Source organism: Sorex fumeus, unplaced genomic scaffold, assembly GCF_029834395.1.
Source record: "Sorex fumeus unplaced genomic scaffold, SorFum_2.1 ptg000122l, whole genome shotgun sequence".
NCBI lineage: Eukaryota > Metazoa > Chordata > Mammalia > Eulipotyphla > Soricidae > Sorex > Sorex fumeus.
In genome coordinates, this window is record NW_026606179.1 from 35,933,645 (window position 1) to 35,958,559 (window position 24,915).

The following is a 24,915-nucleotide window of genomic DNA, read 5'->3' on the forward strand; positions in this document are numbered from 1 at the left end:
TGAACTGTAATGAATTGTCTCATAATCTATTCCATCTTCTTGCCATTAGCAGGCTTTGAATGTTCACAAATAGGAGCAAAGAACTCATTTTCCAGAGCTTTAATCACACAAAGAGGGAATGCCTAATTCTCTAAATGAAATGGTCTGTGATCACTGAAGCAGAGATTTAATATATCACGGCAAATTAGGTAGATTTTAATAAATTACTTATCTCCCTGAATACTTTACATATGCTTAAGAAGGAACATAGCCTGTTTGCAAACAGTGAAAACCCACAGCCTATAAAAATCCTTTGAAGAAAATGACAAATAAAAAAGTAAATTAAAAAATGAAATGTATTATATCCTAGACCTCTAGAGACAATTCCTTTGCAGCATTGATTCACAGCTCCATTAAAAATATCAATTAAATCCTTCAGTGAGATTGGGTAAAAGCTCGAAAATTAACTTTCTGAGCCGCTTTTTGAGGATCTGGTTATCCAGATACTCTCCAGTATTGGATAAGCCTGATGTAAATTTTAAAAAAGATAAAAAGACATTTCTTTCAGGTCTAACTAAACATATCAGAGTTTGACCCATATTTTTAATAATTTCTAGATCATGCCAAATTTTCAAAGTGAAAATTTCTGTATATATATATATTTAACTACCTCTCTCTCTATATATATATATATCTATATGTATACACACACACACATATATAAACACAATATCCCTGAATTCCATGTGAGCATTGAAAATACACAAAAATAATACAAGTAGAAAAACTCTCCTTTTAAAAAACAAAAAGTGGCAGAAATGTAGGAAGTTGGTACCAAGTCTCATTCTTTATATTTAATTGATAGAAACTGCATGCATCAAAGAAAATGCATACTGAGCTTTAATGTGTGGGAAATGGATATTAGCATTTTAAAGAGGAAGATTAACACATTAATCCAAGTAATTTTCATATATTGCTGCTAATAAAATCTTCACAGTATAAAACTCTTAATGAGGCTAATCACAGGCATTCCATTTAGTGCGACGATTACATAACAGTGCCTCTGTTTTTTTAAAATAGGTTTTCTATGATTTATGGGTTTTTTGCGTATTAAAAATAAAAATGGCAATTGTATCTTAGTTCTTCATAAGATAATGTCGAAAAGGAAAGCAGCTTTCCTGGACTAATGTGAAGAAGGTTTTGCCCATCATGAAGAAGTTATGTCCTGAAGGGGTGACAGTCACCGGGACAGAAGGAACAGAAAAATAAACCAAAAAGTCTCTAAGACTTGAACATGTCAAACACAGGCCTCACCCCTCTCCGCTTTTTAAGAACTCTAGATTATATACACTGGAATAATTACAAAAATATCATCTGCGAGGCTTCCCAGGAGCATTTACTCAGGAGTAAGGGCTGCCCCGAAGCTGCTTCATTCAAGCTTCCTCAGTGATGGACCGCAGGGCATGGAGGGCGTCCACTGTTATCCTGAGTTTGCCAATGCATTTTCCATATGTGCGCGCATCAAAAACTAGGGAGGAAAAAGAAAAAAAAATCACATTGATTTCCTTCAACAGATTTTTCTTGAATGCAAGAGATAAAACTAGGCACAGTAATGGAAGAGATAAAACTAGTTCTGTAAAGTCCAGACTTCATTGCTACTTCTGGAATTTAAATATAAAACTTATCACATGTTTATCAAGATATACCTTTTGAACACAGTGTCATGCATTATGAACGTTTTACCTGCAGAGCAAGAATGAATGAGCCAGGCCTAAGGGGGGTCACACCCGGCGATGCACAGGGGTTACTCCTGGCTCGTGCACTCAGAAATTACTCCTGGTGGTGCTAGGGGGACCATATGGGATGCTGGAAATCGAATCCGAGTTAGCTGCGTGCAAGGTAAAATCCCTACCCGCTGTGCTATCCCTCCAGCCCCTTATTTATCTTTCTAAGGGAGGCATTCCATTTAAAAATAGATCAGGTTAAAAAAAATAGATTACATGCGAAGTTAGAAAATGTTAAAGATGGTCAACTGAGGAATCTAAGGAATCCAGAATTTCTGGATTGCTTTGAGGTCTGTAAACTGACCCTGGGGGATAGTTGATGTACAACTTTGAGTGCACATGGACTTTTCTTGGAAGAGGTGTCACTGCTTCTCATGAGGTGTTGAAGGAAGGTTATTTGATGGAAATCTTGGACATTGTCTGAGTCCAGTGTTGAGGCCTGGGGGATATTAACTCAATATTTGGGATTCTACCCCTCTGGGGATAATAACACTAGTGACAAGGGCCCCAACTTCGGAGTCTGTAAGTTTATAAAGTTTCCTATTTATATTCCTGGTGTTTCTTACACGTGTATGTGTGTGTCTGTAATTCTAATGGAGTTTGAAGGGAACCTTCCAACAGAGCCGGGTATGCCAAGACTTGACTTGGAGAGAATGAATCAGCCAGAAAGACTGCAGAGGCACTTGAGGTCCTCAGATCATCCTGAGTTTAATCAGTCTTTGAGACGTCTCACTTCCATGTCTAGCACAAAAACAAAGCACTAAAATTCTGACCTGACTAGGGCTTAATCTTTTGACTTCCCCCAAACATGACCATAATAGCTTCTCTCTCAGAACTGTGTGGTCTTCTTTGGTCTTGCAGAAGGAGAAAAGGGTCTTGAAACAGAATTGATTGGGGGGGGGGGAAAGAGTCAGTAGTATAGATCATGTTGGTTATTTTTATCTGACTCTCCAGGATGTGCGTGGATTTTCATAGTGTGTAGGTGAGCATTTTACCCTCTCATCTTCTCTTTCCGTGTCTGGCAAAATTAGACCTGTATAATTTACAAAGATTTCACAGATTTCTTTTTTGGCCTAGCTTGGTTTGATGGCGACTTTGAGTAGGTGACACACAGTCAGGAGATGCAGCTTGACATCTGAACCAGGACCAGGCTACAATGCATGAGATATTCCATTAAGTATGTATTTAACGTCTGAGTAAATGAATAAACAAACCAAATACATTTTTTTCCAGAGATAACCCTGCTAATTTACCGGTGACCAGGCGTCAGTCTCTCCTCTCTACTTGTGTGAAAATGTCTGTGTCATGACATTTCATGGAAGAATGGCAGTAGAGGCCAGGTGGATTTCTCAGTGTGATGAGCGTGTGCCTTGCAGGTGTGAGACTGAAAGTATGATCCCTCAGGCCACTCACATGTGTTGAGGAGGGTTTCAGAAGCTTGGCAGCCAGGGGCCCCTGTCACTGTAACCGAGTGTCCCATCCTTGGTGCCCTGCAGCCACATGTGTGTGGGCACTGCAAGCACCCGGGACAAACTCCGGTTTACACCAAACACATATGGGCAAGCACCACCACCAGCTGTGTGGGTGTGATTCCTGGTTATCGTAACAACAAAAAATACTGCCTTCCATCCCCCCAAAGGTAAAAGGAGGCGAGGAAGAAAGAACAGCAGTCAAGAGGTATAGGGCTAGAGCCATGGCTCAGGAGAGCAGCGTGCATGCCTCTGTGTGAGGCTTTGGGTTTGGGCCCTGGTACCAAGGGGTAAGGTAAAGGTAAAGGCCCTCCCGTTGATCGTCGATTTGCTCGAGCGGGCCCAGTAACGTCTCCATTGGAGACTTCGTTGTTACTGTGTTTGGCATATCGAATACTCTCGGTAGCTTGCCGGGCTCTCCGAGAGGGGCGGAGGAATCGAACTCGGGTCGGCCATGTTGGCCGCTTGTAAGGCGAGTGCCCTACCCGCTGTGCTATCGCTCCAGCCCAAGGGGAAAGGGGGAAGACAAAGGGAAAAGGGAAAAAGAACAGAGGCAGAAACTCATGATTGTTGGGAATCACACCTGGATTGTTGAGATGAAAATCCGGGAATCTGCTGGGTCAGGAATTGCTCAGTCTTTCCTGAATCACGGCGAGAAACCAGTGACCAACAGTCCTCAGAGTTAGGTGGTAGTGACTGTCAGTGGATGGTAATACCGGATTAAAGAGCAGCCTCGTGAAAAACACTAAGTGGGCACTTCCTTTTTTTGGGGGGGGGGGCACTTCAGGCAATTCTCAGGGGTTACTCGTAGCTCTGCATTCAGGAATCACTCCTGGTGGTGCTTGGGGGACCATATGGGATACTGAGGATCAAACCCAGATCAGTCCCAAGCAAGGAAAATGCCCTACTTGCTGTATAATTGCTCTGGCTCCCCCAAATAGATCAATTTTCTTGTGAAAAACACTTGTTGTTAAATTTCTCCTGATTCAGGTTTACTCCATGGCTTGGATGCCAGCCGCACACGTTAAGGGAAAAGGCAGCTCAGATAGAGAAGGGAGCACCAAATAAAGGGTGTTGGGAGGATCCTCCCAGGATGGGAGATGCATGCTGAAAGTAGACTATAGACCGAACATGACTGCCACTCACTGCCTCTTTTGCAAACCATAGCACCAAAAGGAGAGAGAGAACAAAAGGGAATGCCCTGCCACAGAGGCAGGGTGGGATGGGGGGGGGGGTGGGAGGGATACAGGGATCAGTGGTGGTGGAGAATGGGCACTGGTGGAGGGATGGGTACTCGATCATTGTAAAACTGAAACCCAAGCCCAAAAGTTTGTCTACAACTGTACCTCATGGTGTTTCACTAATTAAAATTTAAAAAAAAAGTCAGAAAATTAAAAAAAAAAATTTCTCCTGATTCAAAGAAAGGAGACAAAGAGGGTGGAGAAGGAAAGAGAGAGAGAGAGATGCAGGCAAGTCTTCCTAGCTGGAACCCCAAATCAGCCTGAGTTGCAAAGGTTTAACTAATGTGTGACTCAACATCCCCGCAGCCAGCAAAAAAGAGAAGGTTTTAATAAAGCCTTTGGATCTCAGCAATTGTTGCCCGTACTAATTGAGCAACACTTCCCAGCGTACCATCAATATCTTGCTCCACAATGTCTCTCCCTTTCTGAAACATCTCGGCCAGATCGACATTGGCAATGCCGATGTCCTCACACTCCAGATCCTGCTCGTCCTCGGGAGGGTCACTGACCACAGTGAAGCGGATGCTGGGGAGGGAGAGAAATGAGTGAGAAAGACACGCCCACCACCAAACAAAACCCCCCAAGTGAGGTTTTTATCACCATGTATGAAATTTTAAAGTTTCCAATTATTCCAATAAAAAGAAAATTACCTTACGTTAGATAACTTATTATAGAAACTATCAGAATTATTATAGCATATCCAGCCCTAAAATGAACTATTAATCCATTTTTCTAAGCACTATGATTAACATTTATCTTTTGGATCTGAGAAAATTACTAGGCAAAGGGAAGAACCAGATGTTCACTCTATTACACATTATCTGATCACATCTTGACACATCTATGTTCAAAGCTAAAAGGATGAAGTGAATAGAGACCATGGAGGTTAAGGCAGAATTTTCAAAAGATGCATAAAGCTGTAGTTGCTTCTCTGCAATTTAGCCAACTGTATGTGTTCTACAAAATGTACAGATCATATTCCCTAGGTAACATTCTAAATTATGTTAGATAAATGCTGCAGCTCTGCCCAATAACTATATGAAAGGTTTGCATGACTTCAGCAATCTTTTAACTTAGAATCATAGCATTGGAGTTTTATTTTACTTTTAGACACGTAATTACAGGGTTCTGATGGAACTGATTTGAATTAGTGGCTTGTGTTGAAGCCAAACACACTTGGATTGACCAAATGACAGGAATTTACAGTCAAGAACTCTTTTGATATGTCTTGGCAGCATAGTTTAAACCATAGATGCTTGTAAACTACCATTTTAACCATTTCAAGAATGTAGTCCTCCCCCATGGAGACAAAACAAGAAACTTCTTTCTTTCTTTCTTTCTTTCTTTCTTTCTTTCTTTCTTTCTTTCTTTCTTTCTTTCTCTTCCTCCTTCCTTCTTTCTTTCTTTCTTTCTTTCTTTCTTTCTTTCTTTCTTTCTTTCTTTCTTTCTTTCTTTCTCTTCCTCCTTCCTTCCTTCCTTCCTTCTTTCTTTCTTTCTTTCTCTTTCTTCCTCCTTCCTTCCTTCCTTCCTTCCTTCCTTCCTTCCTTCCTTCCTCCCTCTCTTTCTTTCTTTCTTTCTTTCTTTCTTTCTCTCTCTCTCTCTCTCTTTCTTTCTTTCTTTCTTTCTTTCTTTCTTTCTTTCTTTCTTTCTTTCTTTCTCTTCCTCCTTCCTTCCTTCCTTCCTTCCTTCCTTCTTTCTCTCTCTCTCTTTCCTTCCTTCCTTCCTTCCTTCCTTCCTTCCTTCCTTCCTTCTTTCTTTCTTTCTTTCTCTTCCTCCTTCCTTCCTTCCTTCCTTCCTTCTTTCTTTCTCTTTCTTCTCCTTCCTTCCTTCCTTCCTTCCTTTTCTTTCTCTCTCTCTCTTTCTTTCTCTCTCTTTCTTTCTTTCTTTCTTTCTTTCTTTCTTTCTTTCTCTCTCTTTCTTCCTTCCTCCCTCCCTCCCTCCCTCCCTCCCTCCCTCCCTCCCTTCCTCCCTCTCTTTCTCCCTTTCTTTCTTTCTTTCTTTCTTTCTTTCTTTCTTTCTTTCTTTCTTTCTTTCTTTCTTTCTTTCTTTCTCCTTCCCTCCCCCTCTTCTTTCTTTCCTTCTTTCTTTCTTTCTTTCTTTCTTTCTTTCTTTCTTTCTTTCTTTCTTTTCTTTCTCTCTCTCTTTTCCCTCCCTTCCTCCCTCCCTCCCTCCCTCCCTCCCTCCCTCCCTTTCTCCCTCCCTCCCTCCCTTCCTTCCTTCCTTCCTTCCCTTTCTCTCCCTTCCTTCCTTCCTTCCTTTCTTTCTTTCTTTCTTTCTTTCTTTCTTTCTTTCTTTCTTTCTTTCTTTCTTCCTCCTTCCCTCCCTTCCTTTCTTTCTTTCTTTCTTTCTTTCTTTCTTTCTTTCTTTCTTTCTTTCTTCTCTCTCTTTTCCCTCCCTCCCTCCCTCCCTCCCTCCCTTCCTTTCTTGTTTTTAAATTTTTTTTTTCTGTGTGTGGGTATTTACTTCTGGTTCTGGACTCACAAATCACTTTTGGAAGTGCTCAAGGAACCATATGGGATGTCAGGGATGAATCTGGGTTGGCTACGTGAAAGGTGAGAGCCCTACTCACTATAGTATCCTTTCGTCCCCCCCCCCCCACTTTTTAAAAAAAATTTTTTTCTTAGATAACAATCTAAGCCTTAGTGCTGCAAGCCTGTGCTCTCCCTTGCACATGCACCTCCCCATCTCACCTGCTGGTTTCCACGTCTCCTTACTGGCTTTATCCTCTCCGGGAAACCCTGAGATCTCTCTTGAACACATATTTCCTCTCTCTCCTCACATCTTTCTAAGTAAGTTTCAGTGACAGCTCTTTTGCTTCACCTCCCACACTAACCCCACCAACCCCAAATCTAAATAATAGAGAAATCATACTTAGAAAAATATGGACAAACAAACTCATTTCCAAAGGCATTTACAAAACACGACAATATTCTTAATTTGCTATAAGAATTCAACATCTCATTCTTTTACAAGCCTTTGCTTTTACCTAGAAATAAATGTTGGTTAGAAAACAGAAATCCTTTAAATTTATGGAAAATTTTATAGATTTTCCACAATAACTATGATGAGCTGTCTGCAAGTGGATGAGATGGATAGTTCAGATGTATAAAATAACAAGATTAAGATGGGATGGTCTTAATCATTGTATATTCTGGGTTCAAATTTTTGCTTTCATACTTATTAGCTGTGTGACCTTGGACAAATTACTGAATCTCTCCAATCTCAGTTTCTCCACCTGCAGAATGGGCTTAGATTTATCTGTCTCATAAGGGCTCTTAGGAAGATCAAATGAGGCAATGCGTATCAACAGTGTCTGGGACATAGTAAGCACTAAATAAACATCTGTTATTTTGCAGTTACTATATTTATTCTTGATAGAGCTGCTTAGATGTTTATATTGCCCAGGAGTAAGGAAATGAAAGAATGGAAAGGCTTGCTACCCTTGAAAACTTGTTTTCAAATTATAAATTGAATTCTAAGAATGGTAAAGAAAGAAATTGTCCTAAATGAATGTACATGGAAGACTAGGAATTAAAAGTGATATTTGTATACATTTTTCTTTCCATAAGATTTACAGAAAGGTGGAGGCTACACAGATTTTATTAATGATAATAGGGTCATCCTTATATAATGCTTCATATCTTTGGGGTCATAGCAATTTACAAATGCTATGCTGCCACCATGAATGTAAGAGAACTCTGAGATAGATTAAAAGGTCTTCTAAACAAAAGAGAAAGGGATAGAAATTACAATAAAAATATAGTATTTCTGGTTTTAAATTAGTTTTTTCTTTGTTTGCAGTACTGGGGACTGAATTTCTGAGACTGCCAGGCAAGTGCTCTTCTGTTGATTTACTTCCCTGGACCCTGGGCTTGAAATTCTATGGAGAATAAAATGAGATGCCAAATTCAAAATCAAGAGTCCGGGATGTTTTACTTAAGAGGGAGACAGTACACGAAAATAATTTTAAAACACTAGACTTTGGTCAAACTACATACACATAAGTGTTAGACACATTATCTCACCTTCTGCACAGCTAAGGCAAAGAGATATAAAAAAAACAACAATAAAACTCTTGTTTCATGTCCTAAAGAGGCTTAAAGTCTAATCTGGAGGACCTGGATATACACATGGGGTAGATACCAAGTACTCGAGTGCAGGTAGAAACAAAATGCATCCTCTCCCCACCTTTCCCTCTGGCCGCACTACTCTCTCTTCTCAGCAGGATGGGCCATGCTGACATGCCCAGCCCACCAAAAGAAAGCAAAGCGAAACAAAACAAAAAACCCCAAAAAAACAACCAGAACCCCAAACCCCAAAACAACAACAACAAAACCAAACCAATAACAACCACCTCCCACCTCCACCCCCCAGAAACAAAACAAAACAAAACAAAGCATGTTTATCTCTAAGCATGTTTCTCATGCTCAGAAATTTCTCTGCGTGTAACAGTCTTGGGGCTTCCCGTGACTGAACTGGATCCTCTCAGTCTCACTACCCAGTGTAAATGGTACTTGTGCGCTGTTGTTCTCTATTTTGCTCTCTCGGTACTCATTGCCCTGTGTGATTAGTTTGCTTGCTAGCTGTTGTTTCTCTCCCCTGGTGGAGAAGTCCACAAGTGTAGATACTCTGGCATGTTTCCCAAGCTCTTTTTCCACATTCATGTAAGGAAACACAAAGATTTTCTGTTACTACTTACTAAAGTTTGGCCCACCTGGGAAAAGCTTCCTGGAGGTGTGACCTCAAGATTTCCATCTCAAACAGGACTCAGGAATCAGAGTCCTGTTACTTAGGAATCAGAAGGGAATAAAACTCCATGACTCACTTAACCTGATTTTTGATTCCCTCCTGATTCTTGACATGAATCATGACAGACAAATCATGAGTTGTCAATCTGGTGAGTTTTAGATATTGGGATGCTGATGGCCATGTTGATTCTGCTATAGAACACTACTAAAGAGAAGAAAGGAAATAAGAAAGCAATCTTATGTTGGTGTCAAAACTATGACATCAAATGAAAAGAATGAGATTAAGCTCCATTTCAGTGTGTGATCTCCTGTTTTAAAGTGACAGTTGTTGGGACTACATTGAACTAAAAAGCTTTTGTGATAGTACAGAGGGTAGGGCATTTGCCTTACATGTGGCCGACGAGGTTTGATCCCTAGCATCCCATGTGATCTGCCCATGCACCCCCCCAGGAATAATTCTAAAGTGCAGAATCAGGAGTAGCCCCTGAGCATTGCTGGGTGTGACCCAAAAAAAGTTAAAAAAAAAAAGAAGAAGCTCTGCACCTTAAAAGAAACAGTGACCAAGATACAAAGACAGCCCACAGAACGGAAAATATTATTTGGAAAATCCCATCTGATAAGGGGTTAATATCAAAGATATATAAGGCACTAGTAGAACTTTACACGAAAAAAAACCCCAACTCCATCAAAAAATGAGGAGAATAAATCAACAGAAACTTCTTCAAAGAAGAAATTCAAATGGCCAAAAGGCACACGAAAAAATGCTGTACATCACTAATCATCAGGGAGATGCAAATCAAAACAACAATGGGGTATCATCTCACACCACAGAGACTGGCACACATCCAAAAGAACAAGAACAAACCAGTGCTCGGGTGGACGCAGGGAGAAAGGGACTCTCCTTCACTGTTGGTGGGAATGGTGATTGGTTGAGCCAATCACTTGGAAAAGAATAGGAATATTTCTCAAAAAATTAGAAAATGAGATTCCATTTTACCCAGCAATACCATTTCTGGGAATATGCCTTGATGGGTACAAAAACACACAGCAGAAACACCCCCTGCACTTGTATGTCTATTGCAGCACTATTATAATAGCAAGAATCTGGAAATATCCTGAGTGCTCGAGAACAAACAATGGGATAAAGAAACTATGGTATATTTCCATAATGGAATATTATGCAGCTGTTAGAAAAATGAAATAATAAAATTTGTTTATAACTGGATGGACATGGTGAGTATCATGCTGGGTGAAATAAGTCAAAAGAAGGGGGACAGACATAGAATGACTGCACTCATTTGTGAGATATTAAAAAAAATTAGTACGAGACCAATATTCCAGGCCAGGTGAAAGAGGAGCCAGAAGGACTGGTCAGTGGTTGGAAATTTGCCACAAGTGTGTGTGGGGCAATGGGCAGTTAGGATAGAGAAGGGACTTTATGACAAAAATACAAGAACTGAGCATTGAAAGTAGGTAAGGGGATATATATGATAACCGTTCAGTATCTGTATTGCAAACCATGCCCAAAAGGGGGGAGGGAGGGAGGAAGAGAGAGAGAGAAAGAGAGAGAGAGAGAGAGAGAGAGAAGGAAAGTGTCTGCCTGTGGGGTGGTGGGAGGGAAACTGGGGACACTGGTGGTGGGAAATGTACACAGGTGAAGAGATGGGTGCTGGAACATTTTATAACTAAGACCCAATCATGAACAGTCTTGTAATTGTGTATCTCACTGTGATTCAATAAAAAAATTAAAGCTAAACATAAGAAAAATAAAGCGACATCTATGTAACTGCCAATGCAGAAGGGTCAGGATGCAAAGGGCCGAGGATTTCAAGAATGCAAAGGATTCTTGAGACAATGTTGATAACTTTATGTACTTCAGGGAAGAAAGGTCAAATTTGTACTATGTTGCTGGACATGATCACCGATACTGAGGAGGGTCTAAGAAAATGATATTTGGGGTGGGTGGGTGTTGGGTCCTCCAAGTACTAGTCAAGGGGCCTGGTGGCCACTCCTGGTGGTACTTGGCCAATCAGGCTGAAATGGTTCAGTGCTCTGGACAAGTGATGCATCTCGGGTAATGAGCGCTTGTAAGTTGAGAACATTTACGGAAATAATTATTGTCTCTTTTGGTTGTGGAAAAAATGTAAATGTAAATGCTCTTATTTTTCCCTTAAGAAAATGCTGTTGTCAGAACATCCTGATCCCCCCATGCCAGGCTGTCTTCACTGGGGCAACTCAGAGGGGCCAGGTTGAGTTTCCCTCCTTGCCCCAGCAGAATCCCGGCAGCCAAAACCCTCCAGAACCCAATTGCACAGCCATGTTCAAGGCTTCTCTCCACAGGCTTGGACGAGCCTCACCAATGAGGGAACCAGCAGAAAACCCAGGTATGTGGGACCTGTGACTGAGATCTCCAAGCTCTTTCAGAACGGGACTGGATCTCCTCCTCCCAGCTCCCCAATTTTCCAGCAGTTTGGCAGTCACACCCACAAACTGCCCCCGGTGCCGTATAATCTCATCAACAGCCAAAGCTCCCAGAGGACAGCAACACAGAACATCCAGGAGCGAATGCGGCCGTGTGACCTCTTATACTCTAGCCCGCTGACGTACCAAAAGTAGCACACATTTGTTTGGGTTTAACATACATGTCTGTAATCTCTTATGTAAGGGTTTAAATGGCTCCAGGATGAAATACAACAATCTTCACACACTTTTGTCTTCTGGTGGTGGGGAGATACACAGTGGTGGGATTGGTGTTTGAATAATATCTGTGCTGAACTATTGTGAACATTACAAAAATAAAATACAATAAAAAAAAAAAAGAAAAATGCTGTTGTCAAAGGAGAAGAAGGGGGCAGTGCCATCCCCCTCCCTTCCCCTCCGCCCCTGACACCACGGACACAAACACTGGTGGAATTTTCTCCGTGGGAACCAGAGAGCACAGAGGCCCCCTCACCCCACACTGGCCCTGTCCCACTTGGCACCTACTGCCCTCCTGGCTGTCCATGGTGAGAGGGCATCTCTGTGGGACACTTAAGAGGCTCTGGCAAAACAGCAGGGTATGAGGGCAGTCAAGGTAGATGCGATTTCTTTTAAAAAACGATTACTTAATTCTGGTACAGACGAGAAGGTCTTTGGAGGGAAGGCGGATCTTCAAGCAGAATCTGGCTTTTAAAGAGGAGACACTTTTAGGAAACACAAGTGTGCTCCCTCCCCCCTGACAAGAGCTCCTTAGCATCTGCAGGAACGTTCCAGGAACAGAGCGAAGCACAAAGTGATCCAAGAGGGAGGCCAGCGGGAAGGAGCACAGGGCTAAGGCTGAGCGGGGCTGGCCCTGGGGACCTGCGCCTGGGCCTGGGCCGCGAGGGCACGTCTCGTGGACTGCTGAGAAGCAGATTACAGGGCAGAGCTGTTTCGGCCCCGACGACCCGGGGTGACCCTGGGGGACTGGTGGCCTTTGAGAGGGCTGTGAAAGAAGCTGAAGTACACGGAGTTAATAAGTAAAACTTCGGCGATTCTTTCCCATCCTGGGAAAACCAGAACCTCAAGCTATTAACGGGGCTTTACAACCGCTTCTTCAGAACTGAGATCCAAAGAAATGATAGATGTAGTTCTCGAAGCTAATGAAAAAGCTACTATCAGATCCCGAGAGCTGAGAATTCCAGCCTCCTTTCTCCAGACGGAAGATAAGACGCCTGAGTGTCCTTAACGTTCGCTTTGTGCGTGACCTCTAGCAAAGCTGCGACCTCTTCTTGGGGGCGTGGGGGGTAGGGGAGCTCCATTTCTGAGGCGGAGAGGTGGAGCCGTCTCTGGGCCATAAAGGCAAGGAGAAAAAACAAGGAAAGAGATTAAGGGTCCGTCCAGGCCAAAGGAGCAGGGCGAGGAAAGGCACCAAACATAAACTTATTTAGACCAGTTGTTTTTACTTCTCAAAAAAGGGTTTCCTTAGAACTGATCCACAAAACAGTGTGTGTGTGTGTGTGTGTGCGCGCGCGTGCATGTGTGTGTGTGTGTCTCGGGAGGGGTGGGGTGAGTTGTTTGAAAGGGAGAGGTGTTGGGGAGGGAGGTGCTGATGGCAACAGTGTTGGAATTATGTATAGGGGAAACCATTATTAACAAAACTGTAAAATGATCAGCCAATAAAAAATAAATTGGGAGAAAAAAGAGTTGGTGACTGAATCAGAACCATGAAGCATCCTACTCAAAGTTGCAAACAACAAAATAAAAACAAAGCAAACAACCACATTGGAAGTAACTTGAAATTATTATTAATCAGTAATAGGGAAGTAAACATCACCCTGAGAAGCTCGTGAGTTGGTACAAACAATGTTCTCAATTGTTTAGGATGGTCTCGGTAACCACTGTGCTCTCACTGTGTCTAGGGCACTGATCTGTTCTCCACAGATGACCTCCCTTAAGCCTCAGAACAACCACATATGAGGTTATTAGCTCCACTGTACCAAGAAAATGACGCACAGGGGGGCCAAGTAACTTGTTCCGCGGTCAGAGAGCTAGAAAGTGATGGAGCAGGGGTTCTGGCTCACACCCTCCGACTCCTGAGGGTGCCCTCCTCACACCCACTTTTTACAGTTACCCTGACACGGCCTGCACAGGCCGAGGCTTCAAAACCCCATGGGTCTCCAGAGTCGACTGTATGTGCGGCAGGCCTGAGGTATTCCTCAGAGGACAGAGACCCAGAGAATCCACACACTCATTCAAGATCACAGGGGAATCAGATGTTTTTATCTTGTGCTTTTTTCCCCCCACCACATCATATCACAAAGATCTGTTTTTTTTAAAGGATTTTAGGGGTTCGTTTTGGGTTGTTTTGGGAGCCACACCTGGTGGTGCTCAGTGCTGACTCCTGCAGTGCCGGGGATCGAAACCGGGTCAGACACATGCAAGGCTAATCATGCCCTAACCTGCTATGTGACCTCTCCGGCCCTGTAAAGATCTGTTTAATTTACATCAACAGATAGTTTGAGAATGCTCAGATGTACCTTTTGTTCGACATCTCTTGTTTTTGCAGTACAGCTTTCAAGATGTCCCTCTTTGCTTGGTTGTTTTCTTTATCCACATAGATGACTGTACCAAAAAAAAAAAAAAGAAACAAACAAGAGAAAAAGTCACTCAGGAGTCAGCTACCTTAGAACTCTGCATTCATAGACTTACCTAAATGTTTTTGGAGACACAATTTGTGCCACCCTGTTTGCTTGCCAGGGTAAAGAAAGCGGCCCCGGGAACAGGAATCAAGTCGGAAGACTCACGTGATCCAATGTCATGTCACTGGCCGGTTTACGTGTGGACTGTCAGAAGAGATACAAGCAACATCGAAGAGAGCCACACTGCTGTCACCACCTGCTAATGGCACCGGCAGTCCTGACAGTAAAAGCCAGCCGTCTTTATTGCTTTGTATTTGAGGGATTTATTGCAGTTTCCTTTACCCAAGAAGCAAGTGATAATGATAACGTATGGCAGAGAGTTTGTCCTTTGGACAGCCTCTGTAATTTAATCCTCTCTCCTGCCACAGCATGCAATAAAAGCAGCACCAAAGTGTCCAGGGCTGAGGAAATCCACAGGCCGGCGGCTGTGGTGGTTGGGGGCAGGCGTGGGGTGCGGGGTTCGCGTGAGAAGAGCTTCGGGGGAAGGCAGAGAGGCTCTGGAGGGTGGAAAGTTTGTCTTTGGTTTTTCAAGGTCCAGGTTGGCATGCAGGAATGTGGCCAGACTTTGCTTAGTGAAACGGGAGATTAGAGAACTGACCCAAAGCCCCACCAGGGAGGAGAAGAGACACCTGAACCTGTAAATACGCATCTGCACCTTGGGAAACGGCATCTTGGTGCAGGAAGACTCCCAGTTTAGAACATGCCTGTATTTTCTGAGCTTGACAGCTTTTCAGCCATGCCTTGGCTTCTGAAGACAATGTTTTTTTTTTTTTCTTTTTTCTTTTCCTTTTCCCTCCAGATGCCATCTTGGTGGCAAATGCTCCCCTGTGACCAGATCTCACACTGGAGATTATCCCTGATGAAAAGTACACAAAGGGAGGAAGATGCCATGACAATTCTAAAGCCGAGCTCCGATGGGAACAAACATATTTCACACGGAGAATGTTTCCCTGGGCTCTTCCAGCTCAATTTCAAATTACGATGCTATCGCGTCCCTCAGTCATTGTTGGGTCAGTGGCCGGGCTGGGCACACTGGGTGGGGGGCACAGAGATGTCTGCAGGGGGGTGGGCGAGTGGTTAGAGCGGTGTGGGAATCCAGGGCGACCTGCCACTCTCAGCCTAGTGTCGGATTAGGAAATGTGACTCGTTATATAGACTGCTGTTCTGTAGGAACACAGAGTACTCTATGACTAAAACTGTTTCACTTATCAATGTGCAGAAGTTAGGATAACAGGCATATCTCATTTTGGCTCCTGGTATTAGTAAGCTAAATCAGAATTTTTGTTTCTATTGCCAAAAGCCCATTCAAGATGTGGTAGGGCATTTCATTTTTTTTATTCCAGAGTTCTAAATCCCTTAAAATTTGAAGGACGTGTGTGTGTGTGTATTTGTGTATGTCTGTGTGTGTGTGTGTGTGTATGAAAGAGAGAGGGAGAGATAATCCTCCACCCTGGCATATATTGAGGTATTACTAATGTGTAACACTGTATTTGTTTTAAGTATGCAACATAATGATTTCATATATGCATTTCTTATGACATGATTACCATAAGTCTAATTAATGCTCAGTTTTTTTTCTTATGATGAGAATTTTAAAGATCTATCCCCTTAGCAATTTTATATTAGCAAATACAATGTGTTAAATATAGTGGCTCTTTGATGTTAAATAAATTTTATTATTTATTTATTATAATTATAATACAATATGTAGCATATATAATATGATTGATAATATAATAATGTAATAATTTCTATTTGTTTCTGCTTTTGGGCCACACCTGGCTCAGGCATTACTCCAGGCTCTGAACTCATAAATTTCTCCTGGTGGTACTTGGGGGACTATATGGGATGCCAGGAATCAAATTCGGGTTAGTGGAGTGCAAGCCAAGGACCTTACTTGCTGTACTATCACTTCAGCCCCAATGTTAAGGGGAATTCTAGGGATGAAAAAGAAAAGATGGAATTCAAATTCTAGTACAACATCTAACTTAAAACTCTTCCAGTTAAATCAGACTAGTTCTGGTGATTCTCAAAAGCTTAATACTTTTCAAATGTGATAAAATAGATTGAATGACAATGTACTATTTTAACCATTTTTGAAAGAGTCATCAGTGGCATTAAGCTCACTGACATCGCCACCCACAACTTCATCATCCCAGTTTGAAACTCTGTCCTCACACCACCAATGACACAGAGACTGCCCAGTGTTCCCTTGCCAGCCTCATTCTGTTTTGTGTCTCTATGAACTAGGTTATGTACGTAGCTTGGGAAAGTGGAACCACACAATTTCTGTCCATTTATTTCTGACTTTGCTCCCTGGAATACTTCCAAGGCTTATCCTAGTGATGGATCAGAATCCCACTCCCTTTAAAGGCTGAATAATATTCCTCTGTATGTCTATAAACCTATGTCTCATTCTATTTATCTATGTGTCTGCTGGTGAACATTTGGGTTATTTCCACCTTTCTTCTGTTGTAAATAATGCTTCTAGGAACACGGTGTACGGAGATGTTAGAATCCTTGCTTTCAATTCTTTGGCTTATAACATATTCAGAAGTGGAACTGCTGAATCATACAGAAATTCTATATTAAATATTTTAAAAAATATTTTAGAGGAGGAGGAGGAGGAGAAGGAGGAGAAGAAGAAATAGTTAGAACACTTTCTGCTTCTGCTTCATTTACTTGGCAGGCTGATTCCTTATCTCTGAACAAAGATAAAAATAGTGGCAGCTACCATCACTTACTGAATAATCTTTAACACTAGTTACTGTAATCAATACTTTTCTCATTGCAATCACACACTTTAGGAAATAATTCTCATCCATGTTTTACAGATTACAAAATAGGCCCAGAGAAGTTAAATGATTTCCCCCAAAGTCTGCCTTTTGCTTTCTGAGGGTGGGGAGGAGAGGGATTGGGCTACACCCAGGTATGCTCTGGCTGCTTATCCTAGGTCTGTGCAAAAGGGATCCTATAGGCTGCTGGGGAGTGAACCTGAGTCGGCTGCACTTAAGGTCAACACCTTACCCACTGTGCTATCTCTCTGCCTCCAGAATCTGTGTTCTTATCTTCTGTGATATAACTTCGCCCATATGAAGCCCTTCCTCTAGATATTTCAGTTACAGCATGGACTAGCATGTGAGAGAGGCCCTTAACTGTGTCGAAGAAACCCCAACCCCATGCTTCCAGAAAGGGAATACTGCTTAGCTATGTCTCACTCACGTAGATAACTTCATCAACTCCTTGGTGAAATGCTGAAAGGTCTTTCTTTTTGAAAATACTCAATTTGATTAAAGGAATTTTAGTCTTTTAAAGGCGCACCAAATCAGAACTACAGCTCACCTGCTTGTACAGGTGATAATCTTAAGAGTGAATCTTAATCTAGCTATTGGTTCCTAGTCTTTAAAGTGCTTCAAAATCCTTGACAGGCTTGGTATAATATCCTCAAGGTTACTGAGATCATCCAGTTTCTGATTCAGTAGATCTGGGATAGACCTAAGATAAGCATTTCTCATATGTGAGCTTTTAGTCTCCCATTCATTTGCTCAGTCCCTGTGGTCCCCACAACTACGTTACTGGAGATTAAACACGGGCTCTTGGACCATGAGGAACACACTTTACCTTTAAACCACAACCCCGATCCCGTTACACTTGGTTTTTTGTCTGTTTCTAAGGTGCTGAGGATTGTATTTAGGTCTCTTCCATTCAAAGTGTGGCAGAGAGCCACATTACCCACATCTTCACTAGGTCAGGGTTTTCTTTGGAGAGGGCCACACCTGGCTGTGTTCAGGTCTTATTCCTGGTTCTGGGCTCAGGAGCGAGCCTGGCAAGTTCAGGGACCATATGGGGGTGCTAGGGATTGAAACCAGATCGGATGCATGTAAGGAAAGTGCCTTACCTGCTGCACTATTTCTCTGGCCCTACATTCAGTTTTAAAAGGGAATCAGAAATTAGTGAACACTTTTGGTGAATATGTGGAAAATAGCGACACTCTGGCTGTCTCTTTTTAGGTCGTGATTCTAAGAATATTCATTTGGTATTCTGAAACAAAGTGGTCAACACAAAAACCTTACAACTTCAAAACCTCAAATAGAAAAAAAAATGATGATGATTCTGAAAAGTCATCAAAATTCTCTAAAAGTTATTAAATTTACCTCTGATTCTCATCAGAAATTATATTACTTAAAGAAGATACATCTACAAGAAAGATATGAACCAAGGGTCTATTAAACATTTGAATTGATGAATTCACCTTGAGAACACATCCTTCACTTCTGCAGGTTGCAGAAATCCTTTTATTCTCAATCAATGTCATTTGGGAGAAATAAGAAATACAACCGCTTTACAAGGTTGATAAACCTTGAATCTCAGATAACTTTTCTGTTAGAATTATCTCCTAATCCTTATCTTTGCCATATTTCTCCTTCCTTTAGTAGCAAAATCTAAAGTTCTGCATCCTTTTAATCTTTCAAATTAAATTCTTATTGTTCTAAAAGACAGACTGTTCGATCTTTAGAGATTTAGGGTCCAGATCTGTATAAGACTCATAAAAACTTTAGATGATTTCATTAATCTTTTTTCTTCCCACTGTCAATTCCCTGGAAGGCTTTATTTAGCCCAGACAACATTCTTCAGAACCACCATTAATCTTATTTTTGCAAACTATTTTCTTCCTTTCTTAGCATTCTCTAAGCAAAAATTTCAAGTCCAATAAAATGCAAATGTTTTTTACTTACTACTAATGTCTAGCAAGTGAATTCAACTTTTCCCCCTCAAAGAAGGCATATTTTTCGTATAGGTGAAACTGGTATTAACACCTCTTAATAAAGACTGAATTAGGCTATGAATAATCCTGGATATCACAGTCTAAACCTCTCATTTTATGTACCTAACTTAGGCCTCAGCCTACAAATCCCTTTTGAATATATTCAAGTCATAATGCAGGGTAAAAAAATCATTGCAAGGTTCAGTTAACCTCTAGATTGGCATGGGCTCAAACAGGAGACAGCATGTACTGAATATCCTCTAAAATTTCCATCTGAATTTGGAAATAAAATAACTGTCTAACATTTAATAAGATTTGGAAGATGTAAGGAAGGCTACTTTATATTAACCTATCATATCAAGTAATAAGTGAATTATATAATAATTAGATGAGATAGTTACTTATTAAGCAAAAGTCAGAGACTCCCTCTGTAATGAAGATACAACTATAAATTTAAAAAAAACATTATGCCATATGACTGGGTTAATATTATTTTAAACGTGCTGATAGTCTAGGATTTTATAGTAGACATAAAACAGCATTATTTTGCTTCTAAGCACAAAGTCCATTATATTCTTATTTCCAGTTACTCTTAACTAATTCCTGGGGGCCAGCAGATGATAGTTAGGGCATATACCTCGATGTGCCTGAACCGGGTTTGATTCTGGGCATCACAGAGTCTCCTGAGCATCTCTCAGGCCTCTGAGTACTACATGGGCGGCCTCCCTCTCCAGCATCTCCAAAAATACCCTAATTCTGAGCATAAGTTATCCTCCAGCATTCAGGATGGAGAAAAACTGCTGGGAAGAGATCCCTGGGTTTCTCCTAGGAGGCTGGCCACCAACAATCCCTGTAAAACCCCTAACCAATTAGTATGTTACCTTGTAGTAAAAGAAAAACAAAAGAAAACAAAACAATGTCAACCAACCAACCAACCAACCAATCAACTAACCAACCAGCCAACCAACCAACCAACCAACCAACCAACCAACCAACCAAAAGCACCAAGAGATCTCAGTTGCAGGGTGCGAACGTACAAAATCCAGGACACCCCAGCACTTATCACAGGTTTCACTCTTGAGCAAAAGGAAACATCTGTTCTACTGTTCTGCCAAGTTTCGCAACTTCCAATCAATTTCTAAAAAACAATTTTGTTGCCAGTCCAGCTAAACATTTCACTGAGGAACTTTACAAAGATTAATATAAAATAAAAGTCTGAGGAGTTTGTTTCTTTTCTGGGTCTTCATTAAGACTTGTTGACTGCATAGTTCCTGCTTTACTAATACTATTTTGATGTGGTTTACTTTTCTGCAGTTTGCAGTTAAAAGATCTCTAGGAAGCTTGGGAAGATAATGATGGAAATGCTATTTCAAGTCAGTGAAAGGAAGGAGGAATCAGATTCTTGAACTGACTGACCTTGCTTCTTTATTTCCCATATGATTTCTCATCTGGCCTTTGGAAAATAAGAGCGTTTGTACTAGAAGGGGATACCAAAAAACAAACAAAAAACAACCTATACTGCCAATAACGATACATACCATAGCTGTAGTTATAGTAGACCCACTGTCCACTCCTGGGCTTTGGAAGTGATACAGGTGTTTCTTCGGCAGGAAGACTGTAGAACCTGCACTCAACAAACAGTCGTTGAATAGTGTCATCTACAGCCACTCGAGAATCAGTAAGGCTTAGAGCTATGATCTCAATTCGAATTTTTTCAGATGGCTGTTGAAAGAGCAAAAATGAAAAAAAAAATTAATGAGATAAAACTTCTTTACTCTTTTCCACTATCAATGGAAAAAAAAGACACGAAGGCCAATGGGTTCTTTGGAACCCACTGCATCCTGTACAGTTACAGATGAACGATTATTCACAACAGAGGGAGAAGGAGAGTGAGAGAGAATGAGATTCGAATGCCCCAGGGTTTGGAGTTAACAGTGCCATGGCAATAGTCTCCTGATTTACATCTGAGGCTATAAATACCCCACGAATAGTCTATCAAGAGTGAAGATTACAAAATCTTCATTGAAGATTGCTTTCTGAATGACACATTATTAGCTGATCTTGTTTCAAACAATGCAATGAAGTACATGTTTATCACTGCTATTATTTAATCTACAGTACCTGGGAAAGTTTTAATTATTCAGGTAGCAAAGCCTGTTGAATACTTTATAGCTAACATGTATAGCATAATTTATGAATTCATATTAACTATAGCAGAAACTAGCTTATTTTGTTATTTTGTAACAAATAACATTTCATTTAATCATATTTCAAACAAAACAAAATTTTGTTCAATATAATACATTCTATTGTGATTTAACTATCACATTTTTACAGAATTAGCAACTAAAACCATAACTGTACAATTTTTATTTCACTCTCAGTAAACAGATTTTGGGGTCATAGACATTATTATGGGAGTCAAAAATATTTCCCTGAGTAATGATAACATATAACATACTATGACTTAAAAATTAGATCTCATTAAGATTATCACTTAAATGACAGCTTTTCTAATTTTAAAATTTTAAATCCCCTTACTAATTCCTTTTGTATGAAATTCAGAATATGCTACTGTAAATGATATAACTTTAAACAGCGATTAGAAAATGCTGAAAATAAAATGTGTTTATGTGGTCGACTTTTAGAAGTCAATTGTTAAACATGTATCAGTGTACAAATTCACCACAGTGATTACTTATTAAAAGCACACAATAAAATTAATGAAATTGAAAAGCTTAAGTATCCTACTGTAAAAATATCACCATAAAGAACAATTTCCATTGCTGTCAAACCCCCTCAATATTTGATGAAGTAATTTTACCCCTTTCTTTTAAAAGACATTTTCTTTTATTATGTATTCTAAGACACTTTAACTAAAAACCCAAATCTGAATATTTCAATAAGGTTATTTTATTATTCAGTAGGTTCATGGAAATTTTACTAGGATGACAGAGAAAATTCCACACCATTCTGTCTCCGCTAATACAGGTACAAGGCTGCAGCTGGCAATATTACTAGGATTAGCATAGTATGATGAAATATTTAAAGGAAATTTTTTTCTAAAACCTAATAAATCAAATGACTGCCAAATGTCATTAAAGTGATGGTCTTTGACTTGAATATGCTTTTCATATTCAAATTTGAAAAGAAAGAGATGAAAGCCTGGAAAGGTTACTCGGTTTCAACTAATAACCTCAAGCCCTCTCCATTCACGTGCATAAAAAATGAAGTTGGCGCTATTGTCTAATCTTACTTCAGAAAAGCCCTTCTCTGCTTGCTGAAGACTAATGTAGTAAAGAAAATATTTTAAATGATGTATATTTTTTTCCCCTTAAGATATATTGAGCTTGCCAAAAAGAGAGCACACACACACTTTAGTTCTGATACAAATACGGCACAAGGGACAATTAAGTCTTTAAAGGAACTTGAAATTTAACTTGAAATTTCAGAAACAAATGAAACAGTTATTATTGTATACCAATAACATCTTCTAAAACAGACCTGGTTCTGAACAAAAGAATTTCAGAAAAATAGCTGTAGAAGGGTGAGAGGGGTGCAAAAGGTTCACTGTATTGTGAAGATAGTAATTGTTTATCCTAGGACCCAGTGGAAAGGCAAATTAACTTTCAAATAATAGGGAAACAAAACTTATTTAAGTGGTTATTTTATTAATAATATATTAACGATATGATCCCACATGAAAACATGCTTTACAGTAGGAACAAATTTAGGTTGTCAAATAAGACTGTAGAGAAAAATATAATTCTAAATGTAAGTATTTACTTGGATTGTAGCCAAAGAAAATAGCCCAAGCTCAAACCAAAGAAATGAAAAAAAATCCACCAGTTACGCAAAATAATTAAGAGCATTAAAATTCTGTTTATGAAATTTACATCTTTTTCTTTTTTTCTTAATATTTCTCACCCTAGTCTCATTACCTCCATGTGACTTTAAATTCTCTCAACAGAATTCTCTTGTTAATAACAGAAAGAAGTTATTAGTTATATTTCTTTGTCCATTTGATACTATATAAATTAACTTAAATCCAAAAAAAGCATTACATTCCCAAAAAGCATAATATCTAGGGAAGCATACCCCCAAAAGAAGAATTTTCCAAACATAACTTTTGGCTAATAAAGCTGCCAACTCATTTTTCAACAATGGAATAATACTGGCTGTGCTCATGCCCTTGTGAATCAAAATTTCAACTAGGATTTTGAAGATTAAGAAGCAACTGTGTTAACCAAAAACTCAGACTTAGTGTCAGAAATGAAGTTATTATTCTCCCTCTTCTTTATCTCACTTATCCTGATACTTCCTATCTCAAGTGATGACATCATCACCTAGCTGATTACCTATAACCAGGAGACCTTGGAGCAATTCTTGCTATCTCATCACTTTTAAAACCCATCATGTCCTATGGATCTCATTGTACTTCCTAAATATCTTACCAGTCCACTGAATTGTTAAAAGTTTACTAGCTAACACAGTGTCAGCTAATGAGTTTCATCTCACATTTTCATCTTTAGAGAAGCTTCTTTGGGGTTATCAGCTCACCTGAGGGAGGGACTCAGAGAACACAAATTTCCTAGTACTAGAACAAGGATGAAAACAGAAGGAATCGGGACTATAGGAAGAGGTAGGACAGGACACTTGAAAACTCAGAGGCACAGAGATAATCTTGCTTATTCTATCTCTGGGATGGTAGGGAGTATAGACTCTAACAATGAATTAAGAGAAGTGCTCTTAATCCCTTGACCGCAACTGTGACCATTCCTCTTAGGAAAAAAGTAAAAAACAGATTAGCTACCTTTCTGCTTGAGAACCTTTCTCTCATCCTGGAGTCATCCCTCAGATCTTTGCTGGCTTGTTAATCAGCTTTTGCATCTGAAATCTTCGTCTCCATCACACCAAACTATACTTATTTGAAGCCCTGGATGTCCACACAAATACTATTTCAAAAGAATGTTACTGATCTCAAAGCATGAGTTGGTTTCTCCTCCAGGCCCTCACGGCATGTTTTGGTCACTGAACTGCCTGGGCTGGTTCTCATCAGGGAGACATCTCCCTGTCTCCTCTAAGTTCCTGTCAGATTGGTTTGTCAACATTTACCACAGGATCTGACACATAGTGGGCTTCCAATAAGTACATCATGATAGAAAGTCAACAGAGGCTGATGTCTTCTATACATTCAGACTATCTTACATATATTGCCAGAAACAAATGAAACCATTATTATTCTTTTCCCTTTAAAACAAGGTCTACCTATTATCCTTTGGTGATGAAGAACTTTGGACAAAGATTTAAAAAAAATCTTGTTCTGACTTTCATTAAATGAGTATCTCAAAGACAGGGCAATAGTGTCGAATCTAGTGCTGGGGTATTGTTATTTTGTCTTGGCGCCCGCTCGAGCAAATTGATGAACAACGGGATGACAGTGACAGTGACTATATTCTGAAACTTAATCAATAATTTAAAAAATGTGGAAAAAGCAGAATTAGGAAATCTGGGAAGGGTAGAAATATAGTGACTGAAGTGGAGTCTTTTCAGATAGAAGCACATTATTTGTTCAGAGCAATACTGCTATCAAAATGGCATAGGCCAGATCTCTGCACGACACTGCTTTTCTTCTCCAGATAACCACCAGAGAGCACAGGCTGGAGGCTGCTTCTGTTTTTTTTTTTTTTTTTTCCGAATGAGTGTGAACTTTTGTCAATAGATCTGATGTACCTCTCAGTATTTCGTTTTGTCAGTCATGTTCACCAAT

General features: G+C 40.3%; 1 protein-coding gene across 1 annotated transcript in view; it reads right to left on the minus strand.

The window, feature by feature from the left end:
- Window positions 1-1,305: 1,305 nt before the first annotated feature.
- The window catches only part of RPGRIP1L (RPGRIP1 like), a 113,625-nt gene continuing 90,015 nt past the window's right edge, over window positions 1,306-24,915 (minus strand). Inside the window, exons 23-26 of the mRNA XM_056136323.1 lie at window positions 20,684-20,867; window positions 14,219-14,303; window positions 4,865-4,998; window positions 1,306-1,507 (exon numbers count right to left, since the gene is read on the minus strand). Coding sequence (XP_055992298.1) covers window positions 1,413-1,507; window positions 4,865-4,998; window positions 14,219-14,303; window positions 20,684-20,867 — 498 coding nt within the window. The 3' untranslated portion in view covers window positions 1,306-1,412. The remainder of the gene's footprint in view (window positions 1,508-4,864; window positions 4,999-14,218; window positions 14,304-20,683; window positions 20,868-24,915) is intronic.